Raw genomic sequence first — 17,802 nt, 5'->3', positions numbered from 1 at the left:
GATATCAAACCTGCAATGGCGATCACAGCGGCGCTGCTGAGTGGACGAGCGTGCAGCGGAAAATTTGAGAAATATCAAAAGCAGAACACTCGCGATAGTTCTCGAATATAATCCATTATTAGACAAGATTTTAAGTAAATAATATAATTCTCATATCGAAATGACTACGCCGCGTTGTTCCGAGTTTATTCTGGACTCGTAGGACATTTTTATCTCGTCTCCGGGTTCTGTACTCGCTTTATCGATTTGTTGCATGGTTCTGTCATGGAGGACCTCCTGCTGCAGATCGTCAAGGAGGCTTCGCACGCGAAATTACCAAACATACGTAAATCGGCGCAAGAGGCACATGGTGAGCTAAACATTGAACATCTTATCTTATCCATTTTTTGATTCTTCACTCACTTATTTTCTCCCACAGATTTCCTAGACAAGCAGCAAGGTCTATTGCGGGATCCCCCGCACGAACTGCGGGCGAAATGCCTCCACACCTGTCAGCTCGCTCTCGAAACAAGGAGAAGCAAATTTGTCGCCTTTGGTCTTGCTGGCCTACATGTAATGCATTCTAATGATCCCGATATTCACAGCTGTTCGCTTTATTTCGCCAGCTTTCCTTATCGCTCGTACATTGCCTCACTCTCACTGTGTAACACCCTCGTATTTGCAATAACCACATCCTGGGTGGTACAATTACTGATAGTGCTTTCACCATATGATACTCACTATGCTACACAGCTTGCACTCATTCGCATTTCTGACGCTGACTAATTTTTTCTACTAATTACTGTTTTGACGATAACTGTATAAAAATATTTAAATTATATGTCGAAGTGAAACTATACTTTAACTGAAAAAAATTGTTCCAAGAATATAATTAACGTTAAAATTAGATCATTGTGCCACAAATTTTTGTTTTCAGAATTCATGATTTTTTGTAAAATACTTTGAGCAGCTTGACTAGATTTAGAAACTCATTCAGAGCTGTGTTATTTAGCAAGTTACCAATCGATATTCAGACAGTAGTTTTTGCATACCAATTGATTGTTTTTACATGTCTCCTTGCAATTTCAGACCTGTTATACAGTGAAAGTTGATCAATAAGAAATAGGAAACTATTTTTTTGATTTCAGTCTCTTTCTCCTGTTATGACAGCGTTTTGAATATATACTGCAAATTTGAAGCTCATGCCAAATGATTTTTATTGCAATGGGAGAAGCTCTAAGTTTTTTGGTAACGGTTTCGACACTGATTACACAATATATAACATATTTTTACTGACATATTAAGCACTCTGCTTATGTTTCACTTATTTGCTCATGTCGTTTTTTTAATCGACTAATATATAGTGTTAAATTTGACATTAAATGTTTCTAAGATAATTTATACTTATTCGCTTCAATGAGTTATTTTTTCAGGATTATTCAAACAGACTTTTTGTTTCTCATTGAAATTGAATAGAATAATTTCTTATAGATATAAGTGGTTATATGCAATTAATGTTCATTTATGTCTTATGGCAGAAAATGCTGAGGGACGATAGATTTCAGTCTCCTTATGAGCCGGAGGATGATTCTTTGTGGCTTCCAGCTCAAATGCTCCATACTATGAGTTCCATATTATCCCAGTCAGACGATGCACAGACAGACATGCTAAAAGTAAGTTAGTTGTAAAATTGAAAACAGAAATGAAGAGCAAATACAGTCTAGGCTGTTTTTACCTGTGATTCATTTTAAACCAATCAAGTCATTAATATTATTATTGATGTTATTCGTAAAATTTTTCCTAGGTGCTACTGCAAGTTGCATGTTCTTCATATTGGACAATGAATGGTCGTCTCATTATTGCTGTACTAACAACTTGTAGCGAGGCCTTTGAAAATGGAAACCAAGCAGTTAGAACTGCGGCACAGGCAGCTACCAGCCAAACTCTTCGATCCTTCTGCTTATTTCTAGGCAATATGAACAGATATTTAATTGCTTAGGATGTAGTTTAGTATATACCACAAATTTTGACTACTAAATATTTTTATTACAGATGAAGAATGTCAAGAAATGGACGAGAATGCCAAGAAGAATAAGAATATTCATGAAAGAGGGGTATCTTGTTTTAATGAGGCGATACCTATACTACAATATATCTGTAGCAAATTAGATGAAGCTCAAACGTACGTATTGCTGAAAGAAATCAAACGAAACATTTACAGTTGAACTTCTGTAGAAAAAAAAAAATTCATTTTAATATTCTTCGAACAACGTCACCGCAGTATTAAAATGCGCACTTATTACTGCAAAGTCAAGTTTAATCTAATATTTTTCAATCATTATTCCAGAAACGGCCGTAATGGAACAACAGTTGTGTTTCTTCTAGAATGCTTGCACACATTGATATCATCTCTTCCGCAGAAAATCCATACTAATGCGCACTTCACGACATTCTTGTGGCAAAAGTTTTGCCCTGCGCTCATAGCTTTTCTGGGTACTCCAAGAGTTGACAAAACATTTATATCCAGGGAAGGAAAAGATACGGAAGTTGGTAGAGGGTCAGGCTACTTAGCAACAGCTTTGAGTTTTGACAGCCATCAGGCTAAAACTGTTTATAGGTATGATATTACAGTGGCAAACAAACTTGGCTCAAAGTGTGTCGAAAAAAGTAATTCCGCACTGATTAGATATACTTTATGGCGTTTTATATAACATATTTGGAATATACCTATGAAAATTTAGTGTAATAATTTAATTTACAAATTTCAGTATCGGAACAGAATTGGTCCGTTTGGTTGGTTGTGTTGGGTCGCTTCGCCCGGTACTGGAATCAGTATTTCACAGAATGTTACTATACCCACCACCACAACACAGAATAGAACCTTTAAAAGCACTTCGGGAGTTGTTGCGTAGTCCGAGTAGAATGGTAGATTTTGCAGGACCTTTGCTGGTTGAAGATGAAAAAGGAAGTCAACAAAGCGACATGGCATTAATGCGACTGTAGGTTTTCAACTTTTAACCGACGATCTTCAATTCGGCCAAAGATTAGTTACATTTATTTTATATCATTATTCATCTTCCAGAGTTATGGATTCAATAGAAGAATCCACAACAGCTGGGCCGTTGGTACTTCATGCCTCTGTTTCCTGTGTTGCTGCTATGCTATCTGCATTGCAGGAGCTTTGTGAAGGAAAAGCTATCAGTCATGATTACACTTGTACAATCAATAGTCTTTACGAAGATCTTGATAGCTGTAACTATCAAGGTCCGTTAACTTACCAGAGTATGGCTAGGCTGCCAAAAACTTATCGGTAAGGGAATTCACGGGCACTAAATGGAGATCAATTTATTCTTCGATGATCATTCGTTAATAACCATTAATCAATTAGTTACTTATACACTTCCGAATATAATGTGGAATATATTTTCATTATATAGCGAACAACTAGAGCTTATGAAAAAAGCTAATAACTCTGAGTCAGATTCGTCTGGTCATGGGCTCTCTGAGAACGGTGATTCGTCAGACACAGAAGGTCCACAAAACGAATCAGACATAAATGAAGAGAACAGTTTAGATGAGAATGATTATTCGTTAGAAAATGAGAAGCAAAGATTGAGATTAGAAAAGTTGCCAAAGTGCCTGCATGTCGGAAGACAGATTGCCGAAGAGTGCAATGTCGATGTTGAAAGGCATAATGCGAGATTGTTTGCAAAGACTATTATATCAGATTTGATTCCAATGGTATCAACTCTGAGGAGTAATATTCAGGTTGACGAAGCCTTTCAATCTTTTGCTTCTGAATACTGCCAAGGTGAAATTTTCTGTAACATACACTCTAGTTCTAAAACTTCAACATTTGACAGTTGTTGCATAGGATACATACCTCTCATTCATTTTTTACGCAGGGGTTTTTGCAGAGCAACAAAAATTACAAGCTCAGGGAGACACCAGCGTAGATACATGTGCCCTGATAACTATAATGAACGCTGATGGAATTTATTTGGCAACTTATGCCGCACTGCTGTTGAACTTGAAGTTGATCAAAATAAATTATTACAACGACGATACTCGACAAGTACCGATCAGTGAGGTATGTCTCTTAACATTGAGACCATTTTTTGTAAATCACCAAAAATAATAAAACTCAATGAATTTAAAGGAGCAATTTGTCGAGGAAGTTCATGGCTCTGGTGTACTGGTATATCTTTCAGCCACATGGCTATCTGAACTGTATCAACAAGTTTTGGCATGTAATCTTCTAGAAAAATGCGGATATAATCCAAATACAAAAGAGAATAATGCGCTTGTGAATGTACTAACCGGTAAGACTTTGCGAAATATGTAAAAGAGGGGAACGAAGAGCTTTTTCTAGACATAAAATAACTATTGTGCTTGATCAAATATTTTTCAGATATCGACGGCCTGGGCAGTACTCTTCAGAGCGGTCAACTTTTGTCAGACTACCGCCGACTAGAAAGAGCTCAACCATCACACATCGAACCTTCACCAGAAGCAGAGGCAGGAGCCAAACTATCACGCCGAGTACTTACTTGCTGCTGGGGGAGCATGATGACTGTTTTAACGGCAGGTCTTAATCCATCGAATGAAGAAAATTCCAAAGGGATTCTTAATAGAGAAGGTGGAAGAAGAGGAGTGAAAGATACAGTTGTGATGGCACTTGAGGGATTGCATAAAGCTGCAACGTTGAGTAATATTTTAGGTATAGATTGTATGCAAATTTGCAGCTCTGCTGCTTCCATACCTGATTGCGATTGATCAGTCATACAGGATTCTTCATATTTTTCCAGGCCTCCAGAATCGTTGTGGTTCCATTTTCTCTCTCCTTGCTAAGGCATCCTGTAGCGAACAGTCTACATCAAAATTAAGACGGACAAAAGATGTTCTTAGACTTAAGTTACAAAATAGAGGAGCTAACTTACATACGTCCCATGCACTGAGTATGGAAGTTCTCCTAGCCAGAGGTCTTGAGTTAGGAAGTCATAGTAGTGATTGTTGGCCACATGTTTTTATGTAAGTGCTTCAATTATTTTTAATTATCATGGAATCTAAAAATTTTGATTTGAATGTTAATATTTTCGGAGGGCACAAAATATAGTACGCAATAATTCGTTACATATGACATGTGAGAATGAGTTGGTTTTATGGAGTGGTTTCTTCCGTTTCAGATGTTGTTTGTACGTATGCAAATTGGAGCACGGATTCTTTAGCAAAACTCAAAATCACAGTTTACCAAAGGCATTGCAGAAGAAAGATACTAATATAGGAGAAAATAAAACAACCCAAGAAAGACTTAATCTTAGTTTTAATCTAACAGATGAAGATGAAACTTGGTGCGTTACAATACTACAATTATTATGAACATTTGATTAAAAGTCAACTGTACAAAATGTGTAAATTTTAATGCTGTAATTTTTTCAGTGTTGACGTATACAGTTTCCTTTCAACTCCATACAATCAGAACGTGACAACAGATTCCATCCCTGAAATTATACAGGAATCTAATGCCGATAACCATTTCAATGGCATTCTGCCTGCTGATTATGCAGCTAAAATAATTTGCGTGTTATCACAGTTAGTTGATAGACTTTTCGAAGATGCTGCATTAAAGTTGAATTTGAGAGCACTGTGCTCATTTTTGAATGCTCTATGTAAAGCGAGTCAAGCGCAATTGTTTAAGACGACAAATGGATCGAAAGAGAATAAACGGCTCTGGTGGCGGCGAACTAAACCAAGAGAAAATGATTTGAATGTGCTACTTTTGACAAGACTAGGAGCAGTGATGTTAAAGTGCGTCAGGAGTGGCCGACCATTAATCCATATCATGAGGGTAAGCATGGTTTTTGTCTGTCTAAAATTTCCAAGTTGAGGTGTAGAAAAATGATGAATCTTTACAAGTGCAAGTTTGTATAGATAAATACTATCTATCTATGTACTTATCTATCTTTTTTTAGGTATGGAGCATCCTGGGGCCTCATTTTATGGAAGCTGCTTGCCACAAGGATCGCGCAATTTCTAAAAAAGCTGTACAATGCATACACGACTCGGTCGCCGCGTTATTGAATGAACAGATCGAACTACCACACTTTCATTTTAATGAGGCTCTCTTCAAGCCCTTTGAAAATTTACTTTGCTTAGAATTATGTGACGGCGATGTACAAGATCAGGTGGGTTGAGAACTTCAGTACCAAGTCATTTATTTATGGTACCTACGTACTGAGATTATGATCAAATAACGGCAATTAATCAATATGTATCACAGATTGTGAGCTGCATTTGTGAGTTCGTCGAAACGAATCGAACAGAAATTCGCTCAGGGTGGCGTCCTCTGTTTGGAGCTTTGAGGGTCGCTTCAGTTGGGAATTCAGAGTCTATAGAATCAGAGCCCCTCCTTGAAGTGTTTAGAGTATTTCTGTCAACTGACAATACTCTGGTGTTTGCGAATGCGGCTCTAGACTGCATATTATGCTTACTGCGACATGTCAGAGGTCCTAGTGATAACGGAATTGAGGAAGAAACAGAATCAAAGAAAATGCAACTCTGCGTCGAAAGCTTGAAGTACCTTTTAAGCTGCAGCGACATTTTAGCATCAATGTACTGTATGCCTGCATGCCCGATATTCCATTCAGCACAAAGAATCCAAGTTTCAACAATACCACAATATGTTGATGCGGTCATTCCGAATCTGGAACTAACGACCTTTGCTCAAAACGGTGACCCTCCTCACGAAACTATCCAAGAAATGTCTTACAAAGTTTTATCAACTACGGACGGTGTTCTTACTACGTTACAAAACTTGGATAAACCAAGCGGAATACTAAGGGTTTGGTATTTGCTCATTGAAGGGCTCGCTAGTGCTACCATGATCTGTCCACGCAAGTACCAGCCGCATACGTTGGAAACGTTATTCCACTTGTTGCGAGACATACTAAATATCCCAGGACCTGATTTCGGATTATACTGCGTCAATCATCTGCTACTACCAATGGTTCAGAATTGGCTGAGAAAAACATCGAAGATTTTTCGTGGCTGGGACAATTTTGCACCTAATTTCAAACAGTGTTGTGGATTAACAACTGACTTGGTTGTGGATTATCTCACTCATTTGCAAGGTATTTGTTTACGCTTCAGTCATCTGAGCATTAGGTTGGAAATAAAAAATTTTATTACTTGTATCCCAAACTATATTTGATCCGTGATAGCGGTTAGCATTTAAGCTTATTCATTTTAAACGTTTTGCGTATTTTTTTAATTTTTGTTTAGGCATTTTATTTTCATCGGTTCAATGCAATTCTGTTCAGAAAAAGTTCTAATCAAGTAGACTATATTCAGTTAAATGTGATCCGATTCTTTTAATGGATAACTGAATGTATAAAATTTTAGGACCTGAAGTCGTTCGGAACGAAACGTTTTTACCAGCTACCACATTGATGCTGAAACAACTTCTGCTCGTGATGGCAGAGTGTGTGGTGCAGCCCACAGAGAGTATAGCGAGATTGGGATGCGCTTGCATCAGGTGAGTACTTCATGATTTTTCATAGCTTAGAAATCGGCGAATTGATATTTTACCCGTGTACAATGTTCAATCATATACAATATTGTTACATATTCCGGAGTTTACGTTTAGACAAGCATTCTGAAGGATAAATTTTGAACCTGTTAATGCTTCCTTGCCAATACATCTTCACGGCTTTTATTTGCGAATTTCTAAAAAACACAGAGAATGCGCGCATTCGTATTTACACCGAAGAGCATTGATCAGATCATTGTTTGTACAATTTTTCCTAATATCCATGTTCTGAGTAAACGTTGAACGTGCAGATATTAGATAAAACGCGTCCGAGCATCGCGAGAGAAGAGATGAAAAATAACAGTAAGAAAAAAAGAAACAAACATGTCAGTTCAATACTCTGAAATTGAGTGGGTATTTTGAAAGTAGAATAACACGTTTTGCACCTTTGGCTGAGGACTCCCAACAATCGGAAAAGAATAGAAACGGATCGAGAATTTCAATACGATGTATTCCGATTTCTTTATCCAAACGGATGTTTCGTATTCTTTGAAAAGAATTAATTCGGATAGAAAAAATTGAATCGGATTGATAATTGCCATCCCTGATTCTAAATAAATAATTGAAACGAACAACCTATTGGAGGTGGCATTGTCGCGAATATGACGAGATAGGAAAGAACAGATAAAATCGAATAGAAACGAATAAACAGATTAAAGCGTATTCGATAATAGTGTCTCATTGGAATAACTCATGCTTAATTCGGAAACTTAAAGAAATGGGATTCATAATTCTGCTAATCGTTCCGTTTCTATTCTTTTCCGATTGTTGGGCTGCACGGAAGTTTCCACGTATCGGGGCGCGTAACGACGCCGTGTGTCACTGCAGGGCAAAGCGGGTAAATAATTATAAAATCTCATTTCTGCAACGAAGTGTGTAAGATAATAACGAAGCTTGACAGGCTGTCGGATAGAATAAGGCAGCCGGGGAACTCAATACCCCGCGGCTGATCGTTGCACACAGGCAAATCTTTACCAAGCCGATTTTGTACGCAATAAATGTGTGTATACACAACATATACACGTATTCATCTAAACACGCGTGACGAGATGTGCGCCGATCGCACGCCGCATGCAGCCAAGTGTCTGCCTATATGATACGTACGCACATACAGTCATTCAACTCCGGACACATTTACCCCATATTATAACGCCCCACACATCCAGTAGTAATTCTATCCCTTCTCGGGGTATCGGTGTAACCTTACGCGTAGGTATATGAATTTAAAAACTGCCACAGGTTATACGCGGACGAAAAAATCTCGGTCTCTAGGTATAAGTCCTTAATCGATTAACGATCTTCCTCTGGCTAAAAAATGTAATTATGCTACTCGTAAGCTACGGATTAAAAAAACCGCAGTTTTCATTGATCGCGTGTAACAGTTTCAGCTCCGCCACGGAACTCTTTCGTTAATCAGGCCAGAAGTGATTTAGGTCGTCTCCTAATTACAAGGGGTCAATGAAAATAGCATTTCGATTCAAAATATCAGTATTTGTCTTCACTCTTTTTTTAAAGAATATAAACAATAAAAGATTCGAATCGCCTGCGACGACCTTTTAATAACTTGAAATCATTTCAAGTTCTGCAGTTTGCATATTCTGCACTTTGGTTCCTTCATACGTGTAAATGGATACGGTTCGTTATAATTTTTTCCTCTTTTCGTTCTTTCCGTTTCTTTTCGCGCGATCGCGTTGAAGCTTATGCGCGCACAGCTTTGCGTTCTTTTGCATATTTGCAAATTTATTTCAATACGTTTCTTTTCCTTATATCACTATCCGCGAGACTGACAACGCGAAAGAAATCAATTTTCCAGGTGTTTTTATTCGATCTTTGAAATTCCCCACAGTCAACGACACGACTGACATTGAAGCGGGTCAATCCGTCTTCGCGGAACCATTAACTGTGTTGTTTTCCATACTGATTTGCGCACTTTGGTTACGTCGTGACGTATATTAAGCAAGAGTCGAAAACCGACCCGAGCCTGCACATATCTCTTAATGATCAATTAAAGCGCGTAGCAACGTTTCGGACGTCGGCATCTCAGGATGACTAATAATTCACCGATATAATTCACGTATTTCGCTCATACGAGTCTGAATCAATCATTCGTCGCATTCGAAGATCTTTACTTTGAATTTTCACAGGCACGTGCTCGTCAGCGGAGGTCCGATGCTGACACCCGAACAGTGGGAGGTATGCGGAGTTGCCTGCTACCGGGCGTGCTCAAATTCCCTCCAGGAGCTCCACCAGCTCACCATGGCATTTTCCGCCCGTTCCGAATCTTTCTACGGGGATGTGGCCCAGGTCAAGGTCGCCGCGCGTCGCGACGCCACCCCGGAAGAATCGGAGCGTCTTCGTCAGCTTGCCGCCCAGGTCTGTTTGCTTGAAAGAAACTTTTAAGAGAAAAATCTAGCTAATTGTGAGGAGTGTTTTGTGAAATGCTAGATTTAGAGTATTCCTTATCACTTTGCATTCAATATTCCATAGTCTTCCGGCAGCCAAATTCGGGAACCTGCTGATCAATCTCGCCAGTCACCAGTTTACTAAACAATTTTTAGAATTGCAGGAATTTATTGTCGTGTATTCTCTGCGCCGATGATGTATTCCCGTTCCACGGAGGTTCGTTAACCGACATCGGATGTACTGAATTTGAATTCTTTTCCACTTTAGCACTTCAAGACACGTGATGAGAAATTACTACTTGCAATTAATCACTGACTCCATTTTCGACCGATTATGAATATTTGGGTCTACAACGAAAGTCGATGCGGGTAATTTAATGGCCACTCACATATCACACCTAATTATTTTTTGTTTTTATTCAAGGAATATGAATACGCCAGGGTGACCACAGCTCGGTGTAAACTCGCGTGATAAGGAGCTGGTAATCTACCTATTGCCCCGGTAGTCCGGCATGTACGCCTCCGGTGGTGCAGGATTTTTTTATATTTGTTACTCGCGTAATTACTACTCTTGCAGCCTTATTTTCTCTAACTTGAGGCTAATGACATTATTTGTGCATCAACGCATATTCAGAACTTTTGTGAAGGGTCAATTTAATCGGAGATTTGATTGTGGCTCGGTGTTACTTTAGATGTAGTCGGTGTAGTGTACTATCCACACGTAACAATTGCCTTGGGCTAATCGTCCGATAAGCCAAGACTTTCATACGCTTGCGAGGAATTCTAAATACTCCGTAAATCGATTCGAGAATTAAAATATACTTTTTATAATACTGCGAAAAGTCTGTGCGTGGTGAAACTTTTTTTTACTTTATCTTGTGTTTTTTAGATGTTACGCAGGTGATTTCCGTTAGTATACTGATAGTGTAAAATGATCTAATTCGGAAAGTCCAATTTTCAGATCAAATTTCTAGCATCCAATCGAAATTCTGGATATAAACTAAATCATCAAATCAATTCGGCCAGCCATTTAATGTTTCGATCCAATGAAAAAATTATGCTCTCGGAATCGTGATAAGGGCATGCGGTATATTGTACACACGTAATTACATACCTGCCAGACATATACATACTCCTATAATGTATGTATATCTGAAGCTTGGGAGGCCGAATTATTTTGTCATCCCACGACGTTGTAGCGTAGAAGTCCATTCAAAGTTTGCGTATAATTTTTCACAATTTCAATTTGATTTCAGTCCAATGCCGTAGCTATTCCACCCATATTTCTTGATGCAATTTATCGACATCGATTTGTTTTTTCGTATGCCACGCGTTGGTGAAAATTTTTTTACGAATAATTTTGAGTGGACCGTCTAATGTGACTGCTCAGGTGAGCCAGCTGCGCGAGGCTCTGGCTGCCATCAGGAAGCAAAGCGCAGCGATTCTGCCACCAGGGCCTTTCGATGACACCAGAATAGAGCCGACACTGTTGAACCACCTGAACCAACTGAATCACCTGAACCACCTGAACCAAGCGAATCAACTGAACCACACAACTGCCTCCGGTTGTAGACAGCACACGACACCCCCAGATTACACTAACACTTCGACGAACATGGGGCCGCACTGGCTCTAGCCATTTACGGTAACTCACGTCATGGATTTTAGTTCTTTTACCCGTTCAATCAGCTACCAAAGCAACTCTTTCTCACAATGAACGTATTGAGTAATCAGAATGAAATTAGTCTGGTCGGTTTGGTCTTTCGGTCCTTCGTTTGATACACGTCTTTGCGCAAGGGATTCAATTTTACAAACGTTGACTGAACCTCCTTTTGTTTCTCGAAATGATAAAATTAGCAAAACTAGACTGATATAAGTCCTTGTATACTCGTGTATTACCATGCTGACAAAAGTTGACTCTGAAATCATTTTCATTAACATTGTGAATTCGGATCAAACGTACCGTGGTTAAACATAGAATACATTTATTTCAACTTACGCTTGGTGAATTTTTCATTCGATTTTGATGGTTAAAGGAAAAAATACAGAGGTGAATGGCTGCCCGTTTTTATTGCTTGCTGAGAAGGCACTTCATCGTCACTGCTCTTATTCGTTCATTGGTTTGATATCCTTTTTATATTCCACTGTCACATTTGTGTTACTTTCATATCTGCAATCTTTTCGATCTTCCATTTTGAAAATCTTGTTTGTGAAGTTTCGTGCTCACTGGCAATTTTTTAATCTGTGCGCAGTCTTTGCCGTTCTTTTTAATTGCAGATAAGACTTTCTACTATTTTCCTTGTAGCGGAGTGCCCGTTTTCAGACTAGGCGAACCTGTTGAGGCAAACAAAAGTTGTCTGTGGGCACGTGAACTAACTGTGATTTGCAGTGTTGGCGTGTTTTTATATAATATAATATATAAAGGAATAAAAAAAGGAGTGGCATCATTCTTGCTGACGGTAGATAGTGATTTTACACTTGAGATTATAGTTGCCAAAACCGAAGTGCCGATTAGCTGCCTGTTTGGATTGACCGCCAGGAAATCATCGCACACGAGTGTTCATTTGTTACTTCTATCCCAGTGTTTCTGGGATCATGATTTTTGTCCATAATCACGATTCTTTGTTGAATCAGATATGCGAAATCGGCCAGTTTTTTCAGCGTTCGTGCTGCTTTCTCGCCTTCCATCAGTCACGTTGAATGGCCTCACAGAAAATTTTGCATGTCAGTCTAGAATACGTTACATTATACATATAGCGAAGGACCCATTTACCTTATAGACCCAACCATCAAGTTGCACAATTTGTTTTATATAGTACGTCACCGCTGAAATCCATGGCTTGAGACCATGGCTATTTAACAGTATTTCTCACATGTTACACTTAGGATTGCTTCTGCTACGTAGATCGCACGTGTTTTTCCTATGTATAATACAGTTACTATATCGTTACCTAATAGTTGTAACGATACAATTACTTTGTACGTATATTAATCACACACAGCAGTTTTTACAATAGAACTGTTTGAACGCGCGTGCGCGCCTTCATCACCATCATTGCAGCGTTTTCTTGCGGTACGATTTTACACAAAAGAAAACCTTGGTTCCCATTTCAGGTATTTCTGCTTGATGAACAACGGTCCGAAGAAATTCCGTCAACGGCTGACGAGAGGTCCTTTGTTTTTCTACTTTATCCACCGTCGATTACGACTACTCTCAATCCTGATCTTTACATAGTCAGGGTCCAGCTAAAAGCCCTGGTAGTTGGCCTCTTGGTCCATCAGATGCTGCTTCGTTGCATAGCTAGCGTTCTTCTCCATGGGACTAGGCAGCTTATTCCTAGGTGAGGGATGATCCGCGACTGTCAAAGAAATGGGAGACTGCCTTGAGGTTGGAGCTCTTGTATGAATTTCAAACTTTCGCCAAATAGAATGGGATTCAGAACGTTGTGACGTTAACCAGTTGTCAAAATAATTATGGCGATTCGGAGTTTGCTTCATTGCGGTGTCCCATATTCTTATCGGCCAATTTTTCTCGATTACACCCTCGAAAAAAGTGGTATACTCTTAGTTTGTATTATCAAAATAAAAGATATCGTTAAGTAATTATAAGGCTGTTAATGTTCAGGGTGGCGACAGTTTGGGAAAACCGGGAAAAGTCAGGGAATTATGATAGATCACATGAAAAAACGTACTTCTTTATAAATTGTTTTTAAAATTCAACTGTGCTTTGTAAATTTAGCCAACCTAACTTTCAGGAATAGTATTGTTTAATTTATAATTATTTGCGTAAAAGGAAGCAGTACTAGGTGTTTTTGAATTCACATTCATGTATTGAAGGTGCACAATTTCTGGAGCTTTTAGTCATAAAAGAGACCGAAAATTATCTAAGCTTCGTAGAAAAATAACAAGGAGTTCTGAATTTTTTGACGGGAAAAGTGAATGAATTTTATTTGAGCAAAATTGTCGTCACCCTGACGGTTTACTAATATAAGTCTAAACTTAAGGACAAGAACGGTAACCAATGTAACGTCTTGTTTGGATTCTAGCCTGGTGCAAGTGATTTTAGAACCGGCGGCATCGTCGGTAACAGATACCCCAGAAAAATCCTTACCCGGATACTTGCCATACATGAATTCATCACATATCGACACATTCCTGGCCGCTCTAGATTTGTCACAGGCGGCAGCGATGAAGTTTGATTCCCGACCCGGCCTCAAGTTCCTGGTACAAAAGGTGGCGAATCTCGATCAAGCAGCGAATTTGTATCAGCAAGCCGGTGTTGCTTGGACGATTAAAGTTGTAACTCTGTTCGAATTGTGCCTGGACGAGATTTCCAGAACAGGAGCAGACGTTGACAAAGTGAAACTGATTCTTAGAGGAAATTCGGAAGACAGCGAAACCGTGGAACCGACTGCAGAGGATGAGACCGTAAAAAGTCTGGAGAAGTTCGCCAGTCTTTCGAAGTACCTGAAAGAGCTGCAGACGACGTTCGACAACTTGTGCGAAATGTACGTCGAGGTTGTCGTCGACAAGGACGGAGAGCACTCGCGAGTTGATCAGTTCGCCAGTCAGTCGGTCTTCTTCTTGGTCGCTCAGCCAGACGACTATCCAGAAATAAAGGGAAAGGAGACGTCGGAGCGCAGGAACAGCGGGGAAAAACTCCAAGGCGCATCCGGAATCGTTGAGGCTTCGATCACGGCGCCTGAAAGCAGCGAGTTGTCGGTGGAGCCGGTACCCCGAATCCATGAAAACGCAGACACGGGTTCGTCGTCTTCTTCCGACGACGAGGTCGAGATATACAATCCAAACCTCGACGACGAGAGCGGACTGGAGGAGCTGGGACTCGCCGAGAACGAATCGAGGCCCTTCAGGCTCTCCGATTTGGCGGTCGAGTACTCCACGGATTCCGGACCGGAATCGGAGCCGGAATCGTATGACGAGAATTCGCGACCCGCTTCCCGGCTGGGGTCGATCAACGATCGAATTCTCTACTTGGATCAATCCCGCGAAAGTTCTCGGGAGGGTTACGTCGACACATTGGATGACGACGATGTTATGAACCGGGCGAATTCGGTTGCGCCCTCGAGATTGGACCACCTTGATTTTCGGGGGGTCGAAAGCCGCGGGAGTAAATGCTCCAAGGATCGGGCAGTCTCTCGTCTCATGGGAACAGCAGCGACGCCATTGTCCAGGCAGAATTCCCTCAAGTTCGTATTTGGGGACGGCGACGAAGAGCGGATCCGAGGCTCGCCACCACCCCTGCGATCCCAGTCGGTCATGGAACTCCGGAAGACCTCGGCTGCCAATCGGAGAACCGGGAATTCCCTCAGGGTCAGACCTTCGCAGTCCGTTTCGGAGTCTCCGAAGTCGCGGTCGTCTTCCAAGGCCAGCAATCGTTCCCAGCAGCTTTACACCTCGAAAGTCGCGTGTCTCGAGGAGGACGAGACATCGAGTGTCGGCTCGCCTGTGAAGACCGTCGAAGAGGATAAAGTGACCGCTTTGCTCGACGCTTACAAGCGTAGCAAGCTTGGACTTCGCACAAATCCTTTCCTCGTCGATAAAACTGCCGAGGAGACAAAGGCGAAGCAGCCACCCGTTCCTCCCGAAGTCGAGCTGCAGAGGAAGAAGAGCATCTTCAAGGATCGCGAAGCGCACTGCAGAGCCTGGGCCGAGATTCTGAGCGCTGCCTTGCAGTGGGCCTCCATGTTACCGGTGAGTTTTCATTTTTCTCTACCTCGGTAGAACAGTTTTAACCGGACGAAGTATCGAACGATACTTTCGACCAGTCTATCGTCCATCTCAAAGTAATGGTGTACGGATTATTTATCTTTCCAACGCAGGACGAGAAATTGGCACCTTTGCTACCGGTCCTTGTGGGTGGCGTCCAAATTTTAACACGACACGCTGCAGATCCTCCGCTCAAACAGCATCTTGCGGTATTATTTCATCGCATTGCGGTCTTGTACGGCTTCTCAACAAATTAAAAACAGATATCCAATCAATTTTAATGTACGACGCTCTCGCTAGAGGCAGACCAGCGATTTTTTAAATCTTTAAAACTTACCGTTCAAGGCTTTCTATACAGGGAAGAAACGGGTCATAGACGCATAAATTTCAAAATTATTCTTGTCATTTCAATTGCCATATTTTTATTTTTTCTTTCAAATCTAGGTCGCAGGTTCTATAGCGAAAGTGGTGTAATACTTGACGCTTGTTATGTTCCTTAGGATGGTGGGGACATCAATCACTTGATTCTAGCTGCCTTCTATCTATATCTTCTGTCTATACTTTTAAAGATAAGTGCTAGCGTTGTTATGAGGAATGGGTGAGCTGCAGGATGAGGTACCTGAAACCCCTTGTGTTTTATGGGGACATTTATACAATTGGTGAAATTTTATCAAATCTAGATTGTAATAGTTTTTGTTTACAAGTGTATAATTATAGTTTAGTCGTTTCCGTATCATTTGTTATAATTTAATTGTGACAGTAGATCTCGCAGTATTACATGTTTCCTATAGCTATGTCATTTTTTCAATTTATGATTAAACTGATTTGTATATTTTGTATAATTAGGGAGAACTTTAATATCACGTTCTGCCCGGTTGTGGAGATTCTAATTTGAGCACAGTTGAATGATTTTTTTTTCAGTTTGATTCGTTTACCTATTTTTGTACGAGTAGTGATGTTTTTTTTTTCTCAATACATTTACTTTTCATTAAATTCCGAATCCGATCAAGTCCGACCTCTGAGAAATTGGCCATCCCATTTTCAATACCATATTAGAGTCGTTGCTAATCAGTTGAATGAAAAGTTTTATCAATAATACAATGTCACAAAGTCTACAGTTGAACTTTTAAATATTATTACAAATAAAAAAGATCACAAATTAAAATTGTATTTTGCCGTTGTATTTTCTGACACTTGTATCCTCTAACCGCAAAACAAGGGAAAAGAGATCTTAATATAAAATAAGAACAATGCATACTAAAAAAACAGATTTCGTGTATCGTATGTGCAATATGATTATAAATACGACATAGTGAGGATACCGAGTTGATAAGCCAATTATTAGGTATATACTATCTAAAAGAAAAAACGCTCTATATACGTACTAAAATAATCCTCGGATATAATAGATGTACTTACATGTTATTTTTCGGAGCATATTACCAGTATTGTACTCTCAAGACAATATAAAATATACTGTACAATAAATGCAACAAAAAAAAAGGCTTTGGCTTGTTTTACTGCTCATCATCGTCCTCTGTCAATGTTCAATATAAACTAGCTTTAAAACCGGATTAACGTCGGATGCCTAGTGTAACTGGTTTTTGTGCTCGTGCGCTCGTTTACTAAGTTGTCAGTGTTTTACCATATGACATAGTTGTGGGATTCAAAACTTTATCTGAAGCATGCATATTCGTTTGATAGTAGAAAACATGACGTTTTCAATAATCAAGCATGTAAACTTGAAAATTAGTTCTGAAAGTCAAAAGTCACCAGGTCAAGGACCTGGACAGCCAAAACCACGGAGCGCTTGACCTGGGGGTCGAGATCCACCAGGTGGAGGTCTTGGACAGCCAAATTTACGGAAAATTAATCCTGAAGGTCGAAAGTCACCAGGTCAAGGATCTGGACAGCCAGAACTACGAAGCGCTTGTTCTGGAAGTCGAGTTTCACCAGGGAGCGGACCTGGAGCGCGGAAACTACGCAGCGCTTGGTCAAAAGTCACCAGGTCAAGAACCCGGACAGCCAGAACTACGGAACGCTTTTCCTGGATGTCAAGATCCACCAGGTGGAGGACCTGGACAGCCAAAACACGGAAAATTAGTA

At 40.1% G+C, this 17,802-nt stretch overlaps 1 protein-coding gene across 2 annotated transcripts; it reads left to right on the top strand.

The window, feature by feature from the left end:
- Positions 1-29: 29 nt before the first annotated feature.
- On the top strand, positions 30-17,195 carry LOC124297182 (brefeldin A-inhibited guanine nucleotide-exchange protein 3). Of its 2 annotated transcripts, XM_046747933.1 has the most exons (23): positions 30-349; positions 419-552; positions 1,518-1,652; positions 1,784-1,949; positions 2,032-2,161; positions 2,327-2,596; positions 2,748-2,978; positions 3,062-3,289; positions 3,417-3,790; positions 3,885-4,069; positions 4,139-4,301; positions 4,391-4,699; positions 4,788-5,010; positions 5,166-5,330; positions 5,419-5,827; positions 5,952-6,164; positions 6,260-7,109; positions 7,381-7,513; positions 9,712-9,940; positions 13,084-13,310; positions 14,016-15,681; positions 15,810-15,905; positions 16,141-17,195. In XM_046747933.1, the coding sequence occupies exons 1-23, from the start codon at positions 265-267 to the stop codon at positions 16,168-16,170; spliced, it is 6,651 nt and encodes a 2,216-aa protein (XP_046603889.1). In that variant the 5' UTR covers positions 30-264; the 3' UTR covers positions 16,171-17,195. The 2 variants fall into 2 exon arrangements, with proteins under 2 accessions (XP_046603889.1, XP_046603881.1); XM_046747925.1 differs by having other exon boundaries at positions 15,810-17,195.
- Positions 17,196-17,802: the final 607 nt, after the last annotated feature.

This window comes from Neodiprion virginianus, chromosome 1 (genome assembly GCF_021901495.1).
Source record: "Neodiprion virginianus isolate iyNeoVirg1 chromosome 1, iyNeoVirg1.1, whole genome shotgun sequence".
NCBI classification, from domain to species: Eukaryota; Metazoa; Arthropoda; class Insecta; order Hymenoptera; family Diprionidae; genus Neodiprion; species Neodiprion virginianus.
Note: the sequence above shows the minus strand (reverse complement) of the source record. Positions and strands in the feature narration are given on the sequence as shown.